This window comes from Tenrec ecaudatus, chromosome 2 (genome assembly GCF_050624435.1).
Source record: "Tenrec ecaudatus isolate mTenEca1 chromosome 2, mTenEca1.hap1, whole genome shotgun sequence".
Taxonomy (NCBI): Eukaryota; Metazoa; Chordata; class Mammalia; order Afrosoricida; family Tenrecidae; genus Tenrec; species Tenrec ecaudatus.
Window position 1 is genome coordinate 36,066,088 of NC_134531.1, and position 22,338 is coordinate 36,088,425.

The window sequence follows — 22,338 nt, forward strand, 5'->3', positions numbered from 1 at the left end:
TATATATGAAACCGAGGATAGGTAAATCTATCGAAATAGTAAGTGGATTAATGGTTCCTTTGGGGTGTGGCAGGTGAGCTTGGGGAGAAATAGGGGGCCAATAACGATGAGTACAAGAATGAGGAAAATGTTCTAAAACGGTGGTGATGGTTGTTCAACTCTTCTTGATGTGGCTGAACTACTGGATTGTTTATGTGAATTATATGCCAATAAAACTGTTGATTAAAAAAAGGAGTGCCTTTGGGAACTGGAAGCTATTGAGAATCTCTGATAGACATTAGGAAAGTGGAATTGGATTAAAAGAGGAGGTTACAGTCTAACAAGAACCAAAAACCTATAGGACAGTTGTGAAAGATGGAAAGGGTTCATGAATATTCTAGGCTGGCAGACCATAGATTTCAAGAGGTCCACATGGCTAGCGGGCGGCATTTTCCTTGTGGTTTGTTTCTTACAGTTGCAGCAATGGAAGAACTTAAAAAAAGAGAAGTTTTTCTTGTGATTTCTGGGAAAGTTTATACAGGAAATTAGGTTGTCATTTAACAATTTCTACATAATTTATTCTCTGATATTAGCTGTATTTTACACCGGGTGCAGATTTCTCTAACCTTTCTTATGTGTGCCCCAGAGAGTCCCATTTTCCAGGAAACTACTGTGTATTGACCCTTCTTTGTTGTTACCATAGATTGGAATTCATACTTAATAAGAAATCTCAAAGATACGCACACAGTAAAGAGCCAGCACACAATTGAGAAGAATGAGAATGTCATCACTTGAGAGGACCCAACACAGAAAAAACGTAGAAGGAAGGAAAGCCTTGAGGACAGGGGTCTGTGACAGGCATTCTGTAGAAGGATTCAGGTCCCCTGAGCCTCTTAGGAGACTCTCCTGGTGTTGAGTCTTACGGTTTTCATTAAAGGAAAGTATACGAGAATATGGGAGAAACACGGAGCTCCCTGTACTCATAAAAACTTAGTCTCAGAAACCCACAGGGGCAGTTCTCTCCTGCCCTATAGGGTCACTATGGGTTGGAGTTAATTTTTTTTTAATCGTTTTATTAGGGGAGTTGGAGTTAATTTTATAGCAGTGAGTTTGGATGTTGATTTATAGGAGAAAATACATGTTCATCAGTTCATAAGAGGCAGGTCCTCCTTATACTATCAGGTACCTAGATGATACAAATGTTTTGTGTTGTACCACTATGCTAAAGGATGGCCATAGAATTAAGGCCTGGGACTTTGGCTTCCACAAAGATAAGAACATTCTGCAGGGCAGCTCACCTTTATAGCGTAGGCGGTCACTGTGAGTTGCAATAGACTTCATGGTCTGACTTCAGTTGCTTATTGTTATGCACATTATGGAAAATATTAAGCCATAGGAAATGATGTTACATTTGTCTACCTAGAAATAAAAATCTCTACAGTCACCGTACCAGGTTAGCAGTCACTCATACCTGAATGCTAGAGTCTAATAAGTATCTTTCCCCAACCTTCTAACCCATACGTTAGGAAAACTTACTAGGAAAACGACTTCTTTTGGTGGGAGTAACAATGACTATGGAATGAAGAATAAACAAACAATTTACAGCATTGCAGTGTTTTTTTTGAGGGCATTTGGGTGGTGTTTCTTAAAAATTAGTGTATTTTGGAATTACCAGTATATAAATGTTGTAAAATTTATTTAAATATTTTATTCTTTTTGATGATGTAAATTGAAGTGCTTTTTAAATTCATATTTAGATTTTATGTTGGTATGGCAGAAATACAACTGGTTTATATATAATTATCTTATTTCTTTTAAAAATTTTTTATTTATTTTTTATCTTATTTCTTGAAACCTTGTCCAAACAGGTTTTTAAAAATAATTTTATTGGCATGTAATTCACATATCATATAATTTATTTTTAAATTTTTTTCATATATCATATAATTTAATAGTTCAATCATACTAAGAAGATGCAGTGATGTGTAGTCATCACCACAGTTTCAGAAAACGTTCTTTCTTTTCTTTTTTAAAGATCATTTTGGGCCATCATCATTTGCTAAACATTTACTTTTTATTTGAGCCTTTGGTGTAAGCTCCTCTTGTTTTCCTTTCTCCCCCTCCCCACTTGGAACACTCTCTTCTTTCTTATACTCACTGTTAGCTTCCCATTTCCCCCCAACCTTCCCTGCCATGCTTTAGGTAATTATTAACCCAGCTACTGTCTCTATAGGCTTACCTACCCCAGATTTCATATACATAAAGGTATGTAAAACAAACAAGAAACATACAAATAACACTATTAATGACAATACTGAGAAAAACCTCAATTGAAGAGTGGGTCAGTCTGGTTGACCAGAGAAACAAATCCAGAGACACTTATATATGTATAAGAAAGAGATTTATATCGAAGAGTAATTTTATATTAAGAAAACATCCCAGTCCAGTCTACATCAAGTCTATAAGTCTGATATTAGCCCATGTGTCCGATATCAGTCAATAAATTCCTCTTTAAACTCATGCAGCTGAGTGCTGAATGCAGGAAGATCACAGGCTAGTGGGTGGAAAGTTTTGTGTATCCAGTGGTGGTGGAAGCATCTCAGCACTGACGTGGGTCTCCATGTGACTCCTCCAGCTGTTGGGCTCCGACTCCATCAGTGTAGCTCCATGTGTCTTCTCATCAGGAACGTCGAAGCAGAAAGAATGTGGCCTCCAGTGAGCTATTTATCTCTGTAGTGCCTCCAAATGATGTCGTCAAGCTATGACTTGATTGATAGGCTTAACTCCATCCCTTCACTCTTAATGGACTCAAGTTGACACGAGATTTTGTAACTACCACAAAGAGAAAGCAGAAAATATTAAAAATTAAAACAGCTTTAAAAATGAATCTAAGAGGAGATCAAATAATAAGGGATTACATTTTAACTGAACTGGCATAGTGGTTATGAGATGGTTGTGATCTGCAAGGTCAGCAGATCTAAACCACCAGAGTGCTGCAATCTTGAAGGCCAGCAGTTCAAAACTACAGCGGTTCTGAAGGGGAGAGATGAGGCTTCCTACTCCTGTGAAGTTAAAATCTGAGAAGCTCAAAGGGGCAATTCTACTCCATCCTGTAGGGTTGCTATGAGCCAGTATTGACTCGATGGCAGTGTGTTTGGTTTTTGAATCTTCTCTAACTGACTTTAGAATGCTCTGTGTGATAACACGGCTTTTCACGCCCACAGACTACAGTCAGATGGGATTCACTGGAGGTCTTTTATTGTGCCCCTCCCCCATTGGATAGAAAGTTTAGTCTGTTGTTGAATAGAAATGATAAGAGTGTATATATATTATATATTTTTTCTGGGCTCGTACCACTCTTACCACCATCCATCCATCCATTGTGTCAAGGACATTTGTACATTTGTTGCCATCATTATTCTCAAAACATTTGCATTCTATTTGAGCCCTTGGTATCAGCTCTTCATTTTTCCCCTCCTTTCCCTTCCCCCTCCCTCATGAACCCTTGATAATTTATAAATTATTAATATTTTGTCATGCCTTACATTGTCCAACATCTCCCTTCACCCATTTTTCTGTTGTCTGTCCCCCAGGGAGGGGTCATATGTAGATCCTTGTGATTGGTTCCTCCTGCATGTACCCCACTTTCCCCTTCTCCTTCTGGTATCACCACTCTCATTATTGGTCCTGAGAGGTTTATCTGTCCTGGATTCCCTGTGTTTCCAGTTCTTTTTTTAAAAAATCATTTTATTAGGGGCTCATACAACTCATCACAATCCATACATCCATCCATTGTGTAAAGCACGTTTGTACATTCATTGCCCTCATCATTCTCAAAACATTTGCTTTCCACTTAAGCCCCTGGCATCAGCTCCACATTTTCATGCCCACTTCCCCCTCCTTCATGAACACTTGATGATCTATAAATTATTATTTTGTCATATCTTACACTTCCGACGTCTCCCTTCACCCACTTTTCTGTTGTCCAACCCCCAGGGAGGAAGTTATATGTAGATTCTTTTAATCAGTTCCCCCTTTCCACCCCACCCTCACTCCACCCTCCGGTATTGCCACTCTCACCACTGGTCCTGAAGGGATCATCCACTCTAGATTCCCTGTGTTTATAGTTCCTCTCTATACCAGTGTATATCCTCTGGTCTAGCCAGATTTGAATTGGTAGAATTGGGATCATGATAGTGGGGGTGTGGGGAAGCATTTAGGAACTAGAGGAAAGTTGTATGTTTCATCATTGCTACCCTGCACCCCGACTGGCTCATCTCCTCCCTGCAACCCTTCTGTAAGGGTATGTCCAGTTGCCTACAGACGGTCTTTGGGTCAGCACTCCAAACTCCACCTCATTCACAATGATATGATTTTTTGTTCTTTGATGCCTGATACCTGAACCCATCAATACCTCGTGATCACACAGGCTGGTGTGCTTCTTCCATGTGGGCTTTGTTGCTTCTGAGCAAGATATAGTTTGTTTATTAATGCTATATCTTTTGGTAGCTGCACACCATCAGCTTTCTTTACCACATTTGCTTATACACTCGCTTCATCTTCAATGATCATGTCAGGAAGGTGTGCATCATGGAATGCCAGTTTAATAGAACAAAGTGTTCTTGCATTGAGGGAGTACTTGAATAGAGGCCAGTGTCCATCTGCTACCTTAATACTAAACCTATAAATACATGCACGTAGATCTATTTCTCCATCATCATATATAAATATATTTATATATGTACATGTCTGTTTTTAGACCTCTATAAATGCCCTTTGCCTCCTAGTTCTTTCCTCTATTTCCTTTTACTTTCCTCTTGTCCCACTATCATGCTCAGCCTTCATTTGGGTTTCATTAATTCTTCTCGGTCTTGTTCCTGGATGTCAAATGGTTACTGTTAGTCATTTACTATTAAGTATGATGTTAGGTGTTTTTTGTTAATTTGAGGGAAGTTCTAATTTTTCATCTCTTGAGATGCTCACTTGATGTTTGTCTTTTATCATATTACTATTATAATTATTGCTTTTTTGGATGGTAAAGCAATTTTGCATTCCTGGGTTAAATTCTTTGGAGCAGCTGGTGGTTTTGAGATGGTGACTGTGGAGTTAGCAGCCCAGTGTGTAACGCACTGTCCCACCGGGGCTCCTCATGGCTCTATTTTCCTGGGAGATACTTGAGCTTTCCTTTTCTGACAGGTTTCTGCTCTACATGGTTTGGCTTTTGCTGGTTTTAGGGTAATTGCAATGAATATAGATTGATTTTGTCAAAATATAGTTTTAATTACATTATATTGCATTTCATTACATTTGTCTGCTTAGTAAGATAATTTATTTATAATGATTTCTCTTATATAAAATTTGGGTTCTTTTATTATCTCGTATACATGGTAATCACGTTATGTAGTCCTGCAGTTCTCCTAGAGAGCAATATATCCAGGAACTTCCTGTTTTGACAGAATGGTAAATGGAGCAAAAGAACAGTGAGTTACAGATTGGGTATTCACATGTGAATTGGACCGAGGGAAGTTCACAGGAAAAGAAAATATTTTATGCGACTAATATAAGTGCTATTACAATATGGTTAGCCATAAATTCAGTCAGACATCCGCACAAGAGAAAAATGTTTACTTGGTTAAATAATAGATTCTTATAGCTCCTTGTTGGGGTTCCTTATTTGAATTTTATGTTTATATTGTCTCCTTTCAGTTATCATTGCACTACCTTAAATGGTTTCCTCCAGATTGTTTGCTGAAAAAGCTAAACTATTTGTGAGATAAACTAATTTTGAGATAACCTGAAGAAAAAACGCATAGCTTATCATATACACTTGCACTTATTCTGGATATGTGGTTGGTAAATTGGTGGTGGTGATGGTGGTGATGGACTGATAGTTTAAAAAATGTTTTTTTTCTTTATTACAAAAGAAGTAATTTCTCCCCCGCAGAATCAACTCGGTTTTATTGGCACATAATTCACACCATACAATTCAATATTTCAATTATATCAAGAAATTATACAGTCATTACTACAACCAATTTTAGAACATTTTCTTTTAATTAATGGTTAGATATAATCAGCGTCAGTTCTAGTCTTCCCTCCTTCCGCCCACCCCCCTTATGGTTTATTCTCCCAAACTCCCTCACCCCTCCCAGTCTTAAACCCCTGCCTTAGTTATTGTCTCTCTGTATTTACTCCTTCTGGGAAAGCCAACAGAAACAATACAAAACAAAAAAGTGATAAGGATATATTAATAATAATATAAAGAAAAAGATACAAATAATGAATAATAAAGAGGAAATCACCATCAATATTCAAAAAACCAGGGAAGAAATTTTTGTGATGGAACAAGCAATATATACTTGTACCGAGAACAAACTTAGGTTGGGTCAATAGAGAGGTCAATTGGCCAAGTATCAAGTTCAGCTCCACATAGTCAAGGTTACAGTGCTCATTGTCTGTTAGTAAGGCTGTTCACGATCTTCGCCTGTGGCTAGAGGGGATCTGCCAGCAGCTTAATCTGACTAGATACTCTGCAGATTTGTTTTAGGCTTCTGCCCCCCTCCATAGCCTTCTACAAATTGGGCGTTCATAAGAGAAATTACTTTTATAATAAAAAAGTCAAATTATATTGAACGTTTCAGAAGTAACAACAGTACGTGGTCTACTTACTGTTTCCAGTGCCCATAAGATCGGGTAGTGGGATAAAGAAATGAAATAGGGTGTGTAGACTAAAGTAGCTCTTGTCCAATTAATTTCTATGCTTTTTTTACCTTCCCTGCCAGGTGTCTGCTCTGGGTCTAGATCCCTCAGGTGCCCGTTTGGTGACTGGAGGATATGACTATGATGTTAAGTTTTGGGATTTTGCTGGAATGGATGCTTCTTTTAAGGCATTTCGATCCCTTCAGCCTTGTGAGTGGTATGTATTGAACAACTTAATATCTTTATATTTAAAGGGTCACTTGATCAATTTAATTCCATATGAAATGATTAATTTAGATTGGATTCTGTACAGGAATAAAACAAGTGAAGTGTCTATATAAATGTATATCTGTCTATCTACCTACGTACCTATCAATTTCTATCTATCTATCTACCTATCTATCTATCTATCTAATTTATTTTTAGGCAGTTGTTTAGGCTGTAAAGTCCAAAAGTCCTAGGTCACTCAATAGGCTGGTATCTTCTCACTCAGGTGGTTTCAGGGGACGATAACCCCCAAATCTGTCAGTCAAGAGGTAGGCTTATGGCTCACAATGCTGCGGGAACTGGCAAATCCAAAATCTGCTGGTCAGGTGGCAGGCTATTGGTTCCCGCCCCAAGAACTGGAAGTCAGAGAATGACAAAATGGATGTAGGATTGAGAGAACAGGTTTTGCCCGAATCTATCTATTGATCTATAGGTATATCAGATTTGGGTCACACCCTCACAGAAATGCCCTTCCAACTAATTGACTGTTCATGTCAGATCACGAAATGGAAGGTGATTGCATAATGTCTGCCATGCGCCTGAGAATCATGGCCTAATCAAGTTGGCACATAGTGTAGTGCCAACATTAATCAAAGAAAAATAAAATGAACCTTAAATTTCTTTCCTTTAGTTTCATTGACCTTTGTTATAAAAAGCAATTTCTATCTTTGTTGTTCTTTTAAATATATCTGTTGAAAAATTATTGCCTTGCTGTTGCTAGTGTTGGATCCAATTTATAGTGAGCTTTCATACACCAGAGCAAAACACTACCCTGGCCTGCACCATCCTCAGAGTCAAAATTAGGTTGCCTTGCATAGTTTGTTTGAAAAATACTCCAGTAAATGTTGCATGAATGATATAGGAGGGGATAGCCCCCCCAAAATGGAAAGGAACAGCTCTCTCTGAGTTAGTATACCCAGTGCCATCACCTGGGAAAGTTCTCTCTAATTGCAGTGAATTTTTTGGTGTTTTGCTCGAACTTTGTTTTTTGTCATGGCTAATTTAAGAGCACAGCGTGGGACTGTGAATTTTTGTTTCTTGTCACAGAAACTTTGTGATGTTGAACAGAGTTTCCAAGGACAGCACTATGGGAAATACTCAAGTATGTGAGTTGTTTTCTAGTTTCAAAAATGGTGAAATGCCAATTGGTGATAAACCTTGTTTTTGACGTCCATCAATTTCCCAAATGGATCAAAATGCCCACTCATAGTGTATTTGGAGTTTGTTCCACCAGGTCAGACTGTTAATCAAGCTTTCTATTTAGAGCAGTGGCTCTGAACCTTCTTAATGCCGTGACCCTTTAATACATTTCCTCATGTTGTGGTGACCCCCCCCACCACCCATAAATTATTTTTGTTGCTACTTCATAACTGTAATTTTGCTACTGTTATGAATCTGGTGACCCCTGTGAAAGGGTCATTAGAACCCCAAAAGGATCAGGACCCAAAGATTGAGAATTGTTGATTTAGTGGTTCTGAAAAGATAGCATAACAGTGTGTGACAGAAAAAGGCCTGATTTGTGACAGATGGGGCACTGGTTTTGCCACCATGGTAATGCACATGCTCATGTAGCCCTCTCAGTGTTCCAGTTTTTGGCAAAAACAAACAAACAAGCAAAAAAAAAAAAAGCCCAGTGTGCTCTCTTTCCCCATACTCCTTATTCACATGACCTCAGTCTGTGGGACTTCTTTTTGTTTCTGCAAATGAAGAGGGATATGAAAGGACCGTGATTTAATGAGGAGGAGAGTTGAAGAAGAAAGGAGGGAAGTACTTTCAGCCATCCAAACGGATGAGTTTGAAAAATGTTTCCAAGAATGGAATTGCAGATTTGACAAATGGATTAATTGCAATGAAGAGTACTTTGAAGGTGGTAAGGTTGTTTTGTGAAAAAATTTAAATACATTGCTTAAAAAAAAGAAAATCCACTTTTTGGGGGGTTGCCCCTTCATGTAATATGCCAATAATCACCTGCAACCTCAACCTCTTATCTCCTTTCATATGTACTCCTTTAGTATATTGGGTATAAAAATGCATTTTTACCCCTCAAACAAGTATCTTATTAATTTGTATAATGTATGTTAGAAGTGGCTACTCCTGGGTGGCATTTAAAGGTATTCAATATGTGCACATTAGGTGAAATTACGTAGCAACAGTGATTCCTGTGTGAATGGGGTATACATAGTTATGTTTTTATCCTGAGCCCTTAGGGATGATATTTTTTATTTAAAAAAATTTTTTTTAGGGATGATATTTTATCTAAACTCCTTGTTGACCTGTGAAGCTAGGTGGGGGAAGTTCCTGTCTCTGGATGCTAGTTTATTTCCAGTAATCCTTGTATACACTTGGTGGAAGGAGCTCCTAGAAGGCTGCAGTGTTTCTCAAGCATAGAGGACAGACCATAGGATTCTTTTTACTTGTTTGTGTGTAGATGTTCTGGTAATGTCTACATTGGATTAGAACTGGGTCTAAGAATTCAAGTTTCCAGCAGCTCCAGTTACCTAGCAAAATAGCCTAATAATTTATAAATTTGATTATAATTTATAAGCCATCGTCAGTAAAAATTTGAATATTCTCTAAATAATATAGCAGACTTCTGATCAGTTAGGATAAGTGTTTTTAAAGATTAATGTCTTTAGTGATAACGAAATAAAATAGTCTTGCGATTTCAAATATTAACATGTCCTGATTCAGTATAGTGAGCTCTTAAAAATTTGCTTAAAATATGTCATAATAATTCCTGTTTTCTCACATAAACTGCCCTCCTCCCCCTTTGTCATTATGTTGTCATATTCTCCACACAATATGGAGCCCTGTTGGTGTAATGAAGTAGTCCTGGCTATTAGCAGCAAGGTCAGCAGTTCAAATTCACTAGGTGTGCCTTGAGAGAAAGATGCGATTTTCTGTTCCCTTAAAGATTTACAGCCTTGAAAACCCAAAAGTAACAGTTCTACTCTGTCTATAGATTCACTATGAGTTAGATTGGACTCAGCGGATGTGGGGTAGGCATAATAGAGAGCTAACAGGGTAGATGGGAAGAAACAATTCTTTTTTTTTTTAAGAAACAATTCTCAGCAATTCATATAAAATTAATGCAAGCTTTAGTCCTGCAAGCTAGTCTATGACAAGAATTATTAGCTTAAATCATGAAGACTAGTTTAACTTTGGTCTGTCATCTCTAAATAATGTGACTGTACTTTTGATGAAAATCCCTTTTTGGGACCCAGTGTCTAATTTGCTCTGCCTCTGTTTCTTTATGTGTAATTCACTATTATTGGGAAAAATTTTAAGTAGAGGAAAGTAAGCAGATTAGCATAATGATAACTACTTATTCTTTACATATATTTAATAGTTAGGACTAGTCTGCTGAATTTGCTCTAATTTGTTGAAATATTTGAAATTGAATTATAAAGAGATAACTTAAAACTTATCTCTTAAAACTTTAGTATATATCTTTAAAATATATGGATGTTTTCCTATATAAGCATAGTCTCATAATTACATCTAATAGTTACTTAAGAATTCTTTAATATTTAATAATAACTCATTCATATTTTCCCAATTGATTCCCCCAAATACATTTAAATCACTTTTTGTTGTTATAGAAAATATATAGAGCCAGACATTCTGCAAGTTTGACACATGTCCAGTTCACTGACATCAGTTACATTCTGCAAATTGTGCCACCATCCTTACGATGCCTTTCTGAATTCTCTCTTCACCCAGTAAGGAAAAAGAAATGGCACGGTGGCCATGTCTGACCTCTGTCTCCAAAGGCCCGTTGCCATAGACAAAGACTGGATATGCCTCCACCCTCCACCCACTACCCCCTTGGTACTGTCTTCTGATACCACACTCCCACAACACTCTTCTTTTTCAGCTGAGTTCTTTAATTCATTGCGGTGGTCACACAGAGCTCACAGGCAAATGAACATGATTACTAGGTGTACGAGGGGAGTTAACAGGTCACAACTGAGATGAAAAATGCTCAGGATACAGTTGTTCAGTGAGGACAGTTTCTTCTCTGCTATGCCTGCCTTCAGGCCTCTCTCTGCCCATCAGTCTCTTGACCTCACCTTTGCCCTGCTTGGGCGACGTTACAAGCATTTTTAGGGCTAGCACCGACATTGAATACCATTTGGTTGTCAGCCTCAACTTGAAAACACTCAACTCCCAGCTCCTCCAGTTAAGTGCCCAGAAGCACCCTCTTCCCCAGCCCAACCTCCTGCCCCCAAACAATCAGGTTTACTTGGTTTGTGGGTTGAGGAGTCTACTGATTTGCTTTCTGCTCTGACTCATTATACTGCTGCTGCTGCTGGTGTTCCCTTGCCGCTGCCGTGTTGTCACACTGTCCCCTAGATAAGGAGGTTCATACACAGGGAGATCAGCGTTCAAAGGATGCTACTCTCTTGTTGGTAGTGAGAGTCTCCCCTCGTGCTTCTGAGATGGCTCATTTTATACCAAGCAGGATGGCACTTGGAGCAAACCTCATGGCGTGTAGTGGTTACAAGTTGGACTGCGATCCAGGTCAGCGGTTCGAAATCACCAGCTGCTTCTTGGGAGAAAGCTTTCTACTCCTGTAATCTGTTACAGTCTCAGAAACTCACAGGGCAGTTCTACCTTGACCTGTAAGGTTGCTGTGAGTTGGCATTGACTTGAGGGCAGTGAGTTTGGTTGGGAGGATGGCGGTCACAATCCTATGAATAAGCACTTAAAACTGAAGCCTACCCACTTCCTCTTACCCAGACTTACCAGGAAAAAGTTGTTGGGTGGGAGTTACAGAAAACTGGCTAGAAGAGTCACAAATCATTCTTTGCAGTGTATCCACCAACACTCATCGCCTCTGAGGTTCCTATGTAGTCTTTTGAATTGCTATTGCCAATTTGATCCTGTATAGATAGATTTTAAAAGGGTATAATGCTCAAGACATATATTCTTTAAAGGTAAAGCTAAATTATTGTTTGGCTTAAGACTTGAGGGGCTATTTTTGGTTTAAAGTTTAGAAATTACCTAAGTGTATTAGTTTCAAAAGTTTTTCTAGCTTCCTTGGCTCCAGACAACCTTGGATTCCATGGTAATTTGAAATGCTGTTCTGGATTTCCCCTCTCGATCAGGATTCGTCTGTAGCATCTTTGAATAGCGGCCTGATGCCCTCTGGCTCCTCTGGTCTCACAGTAAAGGAGGGAGTTAGTCACGCATTCCATTTCCCTTTCTTGACTTGACTGTTCCTTTTGTTGATGCAGGCAAGGAGAGATCAAGTGTCATACCTTCGATGGCCACTTGCAAACTTTTAAGACCCCAGTTACTACTCAGGGGGGTAGAATAGAAGCATGTTGTTAAGCCAGTTAACTGGGATGTCCATGTCCCATGAAATCATGACCCTGAACTTCCAAACCAAGGCGTCAAATTCCACGAGGTGCTTGATTGTACATAGCATCCTCAGCAGCTATACTTTTTTTGTTGTCATCATAGATCTATTTGTTATAAATATATTTACTGCACAACTTTTGCTAATTCACTGAGACTGTGCTACTTATTGCCTGTACTTAGAATAATCGGCTATGCAGCTTACCCTTAATCGAGGTAATTTTTCCCATCACTGTAAACAAAAACTCAAGACTCCACAAGTACTCCCCTCCCTATTGCATTTGGTGAGCGCTAATAAGCTGTGGCTGCCTCTTCCGGTCTTTGTGTAAGGGAGCGCATGCTCGCTTTTTTGGTGATTGTCTTTAAGCTCCATCCTTATGTCAGCATTTAGCAAGACTTTATGTCTCCTCCTGATGGAATAGTATTCTGTTGGATGCATAGACTACATTTTGTTTATTCATTCTATTAATGAACATTGAGGTTGCTTCTTTTACTTTTTGGCTATTGTGAACAGCGCTGAAGTGACAAGTATCTGAGTCTCTGGTTTCAAATTGCCATGGATTGAATTGTGTCCCCTCAAAAATCTGTATCAGATAGCTATTATTCCACAATGTGTGTGGGTGTGTTTTTCTCCTTATTCTTTACAGATTTTTAATAGTAGTTCTTCACCTGTACCATGGTGTTCTTTTTAGGTATGTGTTAGGCATAGCATGACTTGAATAGCTTAATGTAGTTTACAGTTTTGGAACATTAGTGGGCACCAGAACCATCTGAAGGCTTTTCAAGATACTCATAGTAGAACTCCCACCCTTAGCGTTTCTGACTCGCTAAGTAATAGGGAGAGGCCTGAGAGCTTTTATTTTTAGCAAGGTCACAGATGATGCTGGTGGTACTGGTCTAAGGGTCACATTTTGACAAGCACTATGTTGTTCAGCTGTTCAGTTGTGGTCCCTTTTTGCACTGTTAGAAAAGAAATGGTGAAATGATTATCTTTGTACCTCACATGTGCTGCTGAGTTGCCTCTTTCTCAAGATCAGATGGCAAGAAATGGAATGCCCTGTATGTACCTTTAGAGCTTTTGACATTGTCAAATGTCCCTCTTCTTTGAATTTCTATTTCTGTAAAATGGCAAATGGATCTATCATTGGAAGAGAGGGGCAGCATGACTACATTCGGCTATCTAGGCATGCACTGAATAACAGCTGTGCAGTGTGGTCACCAACGGGTTTAGGAGGAAGTGACGTGATTGGCCACTTGATGCGCATCAGTGATTCACATAGTGGTTTTTGGACTGAAGAGGTTGCCACGACGTTTGTACTTTATGCAGTTACTCAGTTAATAGGCATGAAATGTGAACTGTGACCCATGGTGGTGGAAGTCTCATATTATTGAAACCATGGTAAGTAAAATTCTTGTATATTAGAACTGCAGACCATGGAATTGCTTATATTTTATGTAAGATAGAGAAATGCAAAACAAGAAAACACCTCAGTGGGATATATAGGTGGAAATAATTTATAGTCGTGGAAAATAAATTATATACCTTCTACCCTAATCTTTTCAGGAGAAAGTGAACACTGTCTGCTCCTGTGAAGACTTACAGTCTTGGTAACCCTAAGGAACATTTCTGTTCTGTCCTGTGGGATAGGATCGTTGTGAGCCTGGTTTGATGGCAGTGGGTTTGGTTTGGTTACCCTAGTCTTCTGTTTACTATCAGATCAGCGAGGTAATGACTAGTGTTGAGATTTATGAGCAGCGTGCTTTGCTTGAATTTCTGAGAGATTAGTCAACTGCTGTCTTACACGACACACTCTTTTGCACGGTCAGTGTTGATTTAAGTGACTGTGTGTTAGTTACATTCACTTTCAGAATTATCTGCAGTTTTCATTACCACAGAATGTGGTTTTCAACCACTTGTTAATCATTTGTACCAGATATCTGCAGCCTTTAAAAGTGGAATGACTCTAGTATTTTGTATTAGGTGTATATTGCTTTAAAATTATTGCAATTATAAATATTCAGAAACCTACTAAATATTTATAACTGAAGACTTTTGTTTTTAGTTGTGTGTTATAAAGACAGTCATCCTAATGCATTTTGTGAATGGACACTAATTAGAATTGCTATGAATAGCACAGCTCTATGAATAACATTTTAAAACATTTGTTTTTCACACTGGTTTTCCAAACCCAGGTCCTGGGCATATTTTTGGAGGCTCATGAATTATTTTCATTAATTCGTTTTTTAAAAAGCTTTGTTAAGGATTTGACCTGATGCTAATGTCTGCATTAATTTACTTTTGTGTTTAAAATATCTTGACCTCAAAGAAGTGTAGACATAGCTGCTTTTAATGGTCATACCTAATGAGAAAGGAACTAACTTTATAGAATTATGTATTATGCCAACAATATAATTTTAGAACATTCCGATCACCCCCAAAATAACTCTCATTTGAATTTGTGGTCACTCCACATTTTACGCCCAGCCTTAGGCAACCACGAATTTATTTTTGTGGTTTCTAGACATTTCATATAAGTAGAATCATAAAATATTCTGCATTCAAGAGCATGGTTCAGACTCTCTTCTGACATCCATTTTGGTCTTTTTTTTTCTTTTTAAGTGACATTTTGCTTTCTTCATGTATGATGTCTTTGATATCGCCCCACAACTTGTCTAATTTTTGATCACTAGTGTTCAGTGTGTCAAATCTCTTCCTAAGAGGATATCTAAGTTCAGGTAGCATATACTTGGGGTTGTATTTTTGCACTCTTGGACGAGCTTTAATTTTCTTCAATTTCAACTTGACCTTGCACATGAGCATTGGATGGACTGTTGGACAGTTCCAGCCTTGTTCTGACAAATGATATCGAGCTTCTCCATCGTCTTTTTCCACAGATGTCGTCTGTTGATTCCTGCACGTTCCCTCCTATTCGGTCCATGTGTATTTACAATGAATAAAATTATACTCATGTATGACCTGAGTTTCTTCCAGCACATTTTAAATGCAGTTTTTGCAGTAAAATTAGGTGCCTCAGCTGATATCCGGGTCAGCTTATACTTGAGTATATACAGTAAAATAGAATAAAGTTCTCTTATGCAAAGTCATGAGTGTTCCTATTAGCAAGGCCACATTTTCCAACTTCTGATTATTACTGTTTGTTTTCAACTTTTGAACTCCACTCACCAATAGTTATTTTCCTACTGGAAGATCTAAAATCTTTGGCTTAAACTGTTAATCAGTCCAGGGAAAATAAAGAACATAACATTTTGAGTCTTGGGCTCTATCTTAAAGTGAGCCATTAGGCTGTAGGCTTCTATCTGATTGGTTTAGCTCTTGACAATCATCAATAAACAAATGCATTCTCAAGGTAACAGTTTTAGTGGTTTTTTACTTTAAGATTTCCATTCATTTTATATTAACATTGATTGCCCCTGAACATTTTTTCTTCCTTTCATTAAACAGTTTAAAGTTCAAAGGAGAGAGAGAGAAAAAAAGAGAGAGCAACCTGCAACTTTTGAGTATTTTACCTTTCTGAGTAAATCCTAGTTTTAGAACTTAAAAAAGAAATCTATTCCTAGAAATCAGAATGGAGTCATCACTATCACTGCCCTAGTCCTTGGCCATGGGTGACCACCTTCTCTGCTAATTGAGTTGGCGGTGCCATCGCTGTCAGCTTCACTGTGGAGGGGGAATGTCATTGCTCCGTCAGACTGCCTTGGAAGCATTTTCTCTCTTTGTCCTTTTTCACAGGAGACTGGGTTATGTAAAACTAGACCCTGCCTAGATATTATCACAGGGTCAATGTATATGATAGACATGAGTGTGGATTCTTAACCATCTTAGCCTGAATTTGAATTCTGTCTCGACTGGTCCACTTGTCATATGACCTTAGGTAGACTGTTTAATCCCCGTACCTTGGTCTCCTCATCCATTTCTTAGAGCTATGATGATGACGAAATGAAAGGCAATAATGTTTCTAATGTGCTTGGCATGGTGCCCAGCACTTCATACGGCACTGAGTAGATGCTCGCTCTCTCATACCTTGTATTGGACTGAATAAGCAGGTTTTCTCAGGTTGAGGGCTCTTATGTTTCTCAAGTATTAGTTCCCATCACTAAGTTTTCGTTAGTGTTAACACATTGGGTTTTACCCCTGAAAAATCTCGGCTGTTTAGGTTCTTGCCATCCGGCTTGATTTTCTTTTTAGGAGTTCTGTTTGTCCGGGTCAGGTTCTTTATCGTTTGGCCTCTATTAATTTTTTCTTTTTTACGATCCAGTTTTATTTTTAAAATATGATCTGTAATTTGTGAGCGTCTCTTAAACCAATCCACCTTTACTCATTTCCTTTTATTATACTTCAGTGCCTCCTTTCCTTTAATGAACATTAAAAACTGTCACTTAAAGCCAAATACATCATGGCTGTAGAATTGATTCCACTGGATTGTTACCCTCTAGGATAGGTTAGAACTGCCCCTCTGGATGTCTGAGACTATCTGTACGAGAACAGAAAGCATCATCTTTCGTCCATGAGCTGATGATGCTTTGAACTACTGACCGTGAAGTCAGCAGCCCAGCTTGTAACTCAACATGCTAGAGTTCCTTTAAAAAGTCACCTATCTGGGGAGGGTGGTGGGGTGTCTTTCTGTGGACAAATATTTGAGTTTTTCTTGGGGAAATACCTAGAATATTTATACTGCCAAATAAGAAATTGCTCAGCTTTATCCTAGTAGCTGTACAATAGGACTTTGTTGTCAGCAATATAGAAAAATTGTAGTTACTTCACATTTTTGGTTAAGTGTTGGGTTGCTAACCTTAAAGTCAGTAGTTCAAAACCACTAGTCGCTCCTCAGGAGAGACATGGGACTTTATACTCCGCTAGGAGTTACTGGATTCCTCGTGCTTTTCACTCTTTTCAAAACTTCTCTGTTTGCATTTGACTCACCAGTCTTCTTGTTTACGTCTCACCTAAAGTACTAGAGCAAACTTCTTACCATTTCCCCAACTACTCCATGCCAAACTCTTTTAATATTTTCCTAGTACATTTTGAATAACCCTAAATGCTGGGCCACAAAACCCTTTATGACCTGACCAAGATAGCTTAATGATCTCTTACCTCCTTGTGTTCTAGTATCCACTACAATGGCTATAGAGAACTCAGACAGAAGTCATGGTTGTCGTTGTTAGGTGCCATCAAGTCAGTTCTGACCCATCACAAGCCTTTGCACAACAGAATGAAACACTGCATGGTCCGGCATGGTCCTCACAAGTGTTCCTGTGCCTCAGCCTGGCTCTATGAGGGCCTTCCTCTTTTTGCTGCCCCTCCTCTTTACTGAGTATGATATCTTCTCCAAGAACTGGTCTCAACAGTATATCCAAAGTCTGAAAGATGAAGTCTTGCCATTTCCTCGTAAGGAGCACTCCAGTCGTACTTTCCCCCAAGGTGGTTTGGTTGGTGATTTGGAAGTCCACGGTGTTTTCCATGCACTTCTCGAGCTACACAATTCAAATCCATCGGCTCTTCTGCTGTGGTCTTTATTCAATATAATAGAGTCCAACTCTCACATGCATATGAGGCCACGGAGAACGCCGTGGTTGGGTCAGGCCCACTCCTCAAAGCACCCTTGCTCTCAATACTCTAAAGAGGTCGTGTGCAGCAGATTGACCCAATGCAATGAATGTTTCATTTGATCTCTTAACTGCTGTTTCCATGAGTGTTGATTGTGGATCCAAGCTAGACAAAATCCTTGACAACTGCAACCTCTTCTCCATTATCGTGTTGTTGTGAAGATTTTGGTCTTATTTTGAGTTGTAATCTACACTAAAGGCTGTAATCCTTGATTGATTTTCATCAGCAAGTGCTTCATGACCTCCTCAGTTTCAGGAAGCAAAGTTGTGTTAACTGTATATCTCAGGTTGTTAATAAGCCTTCCTTCAATTCGTCTTCGTATAATCCAGCTTCTCTGATTTACTCGGCATACAGATTAGATAAGATAAGAAGATACAACCCTGACACATACCTTTCCTTTTTTAAAACCAGTATTCCCTTGTTCTATTCTCATAACTGCCTCTTGATCCATGTACACATTCCTCATGAATATAATGCATTTTTCTGAAACTCCCATTCTTCTCAGGGTTAGCCATAGTTTGTTATAATCCACGCAGTCCAATGCCTTGGCATAGTCCATGGAACACACGTAAACATCTTTCTGGCATTCTCTCCTTTGAGCCAAGATCCATTTGACCTCAGCATTGATCTCCCTTGTTCCATGTCCTTTTCTGAATCCATCTTATTCTTCTGGCAGCTCTGGTCAATGTACTGCTGCAACCATTGCTGGATGATCTTCAGCAAAATTGTATTTGCATTTGATGTCAATAATATTCTTCTATTGTTTGAGCATTCTTTTGTGTCACCTTTCTTTGGAATGGGTACGAGTATGGACCTCTTCCAGGCAGGAGGCTAAATGGATGTCTTTCCAAATTTTCTGGCATAGATGAATACGTGCTTCCAGTGCTTCAGTAGCTTGTTAAAACATTTCAGTTGGCATTCCATCAAATCCTGGAGGCTTGTTTTCAGCTAATGCTTTTATTTCAGTGTGAACATCTTCCTTTAGTACTATTGGTTCTTACATACTGTTCATGATTAAAGGAGTTTATTAAGAAAGTTAACAGGATGCAGTGCCAGTGTTATTTATCAGTACATGTTACAAAGTTCTGTCGAGTCTGCTAATGAATGCCCAGAGTGGCATACTACTCCACTGTGCCTCAGCCTACAGACACTCAGCTCTAATTCTTTGAGTCAGCAAGCACAACTCCAATTACTGATCGTTTTATTGGGGGCTTATACAACTCTTATCACAATCCGTACATACATCAATTGTATTATAAAGTGTATTTGTATGTTCATTACCCTCATCATTCTCAAAACATTTGCTCTCCACGTAAGCCCCTGGCATCAGCTCCTCATTTTTCCCCACTTCTTTCCTGATCCCCCTCCCTCATGAACCCTTGATAATTTATAAATTATTATTTTGTCATATCTTACACTGTCTGACGTCTCCCTTCACCCACTTTTCTGTTGTCTGTACCTCAGGGAGGAGGTTATATGTAGATCCCTGTAATTGGTTCCCCCTTTCTACCCCACCCACCCTCCACCCTCCAGTATTGCCATTCTCACCACTGGTCCTGAAGGGATCATCCATCCTGGATTCCCTGTGTTTCCAGTTCCTATCTGTACCAGTGTACATCCTCTGTCTAGCCAGATTTGTAAGGTAGAATTGGGATCTTGATAGTGGGGGCGGGGTGTGTGTGTGTGTGAGGAAGCATTTAGGAACTAGAGGAAAGTTGTATGTTTCATCATTGCTACATTGCACCCTGACTGGCTCCTCTCCTCTCTGTAACCCTTCCGTAAGGGAATGTCAAGTTGCCAACAGATGGGCTTTGGGTCCCCACTCCTCATTCCTCATTCACAATGCTATGATTTTTTTGTTCTTTGATGCCTAATACCTCATCCCTTCGACACCTCATGATCACACAGGCTGGTGTGCTTCTTCCATGTGGACTTTGTTGCTTTCAAGCTAGATGGCTGCTTGTTTACCTTGAAGCCTTTCAGACCCCAGGTGCTATCTCTTTTGATAGTCGGTCACCATCAGCTTTCTTCACCACATTTGCTTATGCACCCATTTGTCTTCAGCGATTGTGTCGGGAAGGTGAGCATCGTGGAAGAAACACCTAATTTTACCGCAAAAACTGCATGAAAAAATGTAGTGGAAAAACTAGGTTTATGCTCGATTATATATGGTAAGTGCCCAGAGCCACCCCACCTCAACAGTCAGCCTTGTGCAAAAGCACTAAGCTGTGCTTGCTTCCTGGATTGAGGAATTCCATCACGCTGTCCCCCTGCTCTGGCCACTCTTCTGATGTCTTCTGGTTTGAGGAGGGTCTCTGTGCAGGGATCTTAGGTCCAGAGGATTCACCTACTCCTGACTCTTGCTGGTAATGAGATTCTTCCTCCTCATTGTTCTATGGGACTAATTTCATATGCAGCAGTAGGCACTGCAGGAACTCTTGTTCACAGTTAATCACAAGTGAATCCTATCAGCTTTCCCCTGTCCCGTCCCCGTCGCCCCCCCCCCACCACCACCATACCAGATGTGGTCATGGAAAGTTGGTTTGCCTAGAGTTACAGACTTTGGATAGAAGAACCACATTAAATCATTTACCGTCCCTACTTGGCCTCTATTTCCTTCTTTTGGTGAATTCTGGCAAAATAGCCAGTTTTTTGCATAGTGGTCCTGCCTATCCACCATTTTTCAATGCTCTTCTGTAATCCTTCTTTTGATAAAGAAGAAGATAAATATGGTTAGATGCACCAAATGGTCCTTCTCCAGAAACCCCCAGTATAGTAGCATCTTCTGTATATTTGTTTCTTTAATACCTTCTTGTATTCATTGCTAAATGATGATTCCTTATAGCTGAGCTGCTAGGATTAACAATTAAATGTTATTCCCAATGTCACTATCATTATTAAAGAAACTATTAGGGATAAGTACTGTACATACTGAAGTATAAGCCGACCTGAATATTAACTGAGGTACCCAATTTTACCACAAAAACCGCATTAAAAAACATGCTGAAAACTCGGCTTATACACAAGTATATATGGTAATAGAAATAATGATTTAGCTGTTTAAAATTATCCTCATTGGTTGGTTGTCCTTGATCAAGTCACGTCTGGATCTGACTAATCCTCAGAAGATATGAAAACCTATTGTTTAATTATCCAAGTCTCTTACTTTCAGTACTTGATATCCTAATTTAGCATAGAACTTGACTATGAAATTGTATAAAGCTCTTAATCCATACTTTATTTAGTAACATAGTTTTATCATATGTCTAATTAATGATGTGCATTTTAATATAAAAATGTTATAGATTGGTAATAGTAAAATTTATATGTGATTCTGGAATAAAAGCTACTCGGAATGTTTTCTCTTAGAAGTAATGATTTAAGAAAAAGGCAACTTTCTGCAACTCTAGTATTTTATGATCAATTATAAATTGGGTAGTACTACTCTTATAAGCCCTTAATATGTTTAACTAATAGGTGATACATTATCAATTAATTTTGCATTAGAAATCTGTTCATAAATTTAAAAGCCAAAATATCAAAGCACCTGAAGATTCATATTGCTGTTTAAGTGCGTATTTCCTGATGATGTCACATGGGAACATTTGATGGTGCTACAGTTGGTGTCTTGTTTTATTGGACTGTTATTTGACTAGGTAATATATACTGTGTGCCTGGAAGGAAAAGACAGTCTCATTGACCATTATAAAGGAAACTTATAGGATAGGAAACACTACCAAAAAAATGGCCTGCAAATCCGAAACTTTTCTATAATCATAATTGCCTTTCATTTCCAGTGATTACGGTAGAAGGAATAGTGCAGAAAAATCCGATAATATTTCTGTTGTATATTTTGGTCAATAATGACTGATACATAAGTTAAAGATATACTGAATTATCTTGTAATAAGTATGAAATAGCTTTGTATTTGGCTATCAAGGTTTTATATCCCTCAAGTGATTTTAGAGATTTTGGGATGGAAGGCAGGGAGAGCAATAAAAACTCCTCTTTGTTTCAGGTCCCATGCTAGGTTCCTTTATATGTGTTACTTTAACTCCTCATCCCAACCATGTAAATCAAATCTTCTTTCTCTAATCACCCTCGTCTGCCCTATCAGTGGGGGCAACCAGGATTCAGAGAGATTGTGCAGCCAGAATATGCACTCTGTCTCTGGAGCGCCTGTCTGGTGCTGCCGTTGAGTTCCACGGCTCACTTAGAACAGAGGCCCGGCTGTTCTTCCCTCATCTAGTTAGCAGCCGCGTGAGGACTTAGATCCCTGGGCTCCTGACTCACATTCCGGTGTGCTTTTCACTACATCAGGATACCTTAGCTTCTGAGCCCCCAGTGACAGCCCCTAGCAGCTGTGTTTATCTGTCTTGCATGTCCCAGCTTGTTTTGCTAGC

The 22,338-nt window shown here is 39.0% G+C and overlaps 1 protein-coding gene across 1 annotated transcript in view; it reads left to right on the forward strand.

Moving 5' to 3' along the window:
- The window catches only part of WDR70 (WD repeat domain 70), a 279,175-nt gene that overhangs the window by 70,921 nt on the left and 185,916 nt on the right, over positions 1-22,338 (forward strand). Inside the window, exon 7 of the mRNA XM_075540952.1 lies at positions 6,762-6,895. Coding sequence (XP_075397067.1) covers positions 6,762-6,895 — 134 coding nt within the window. The remainder of the gene's footprint in view (positions 1-6,761; positions 6,896-22,338) is intronic.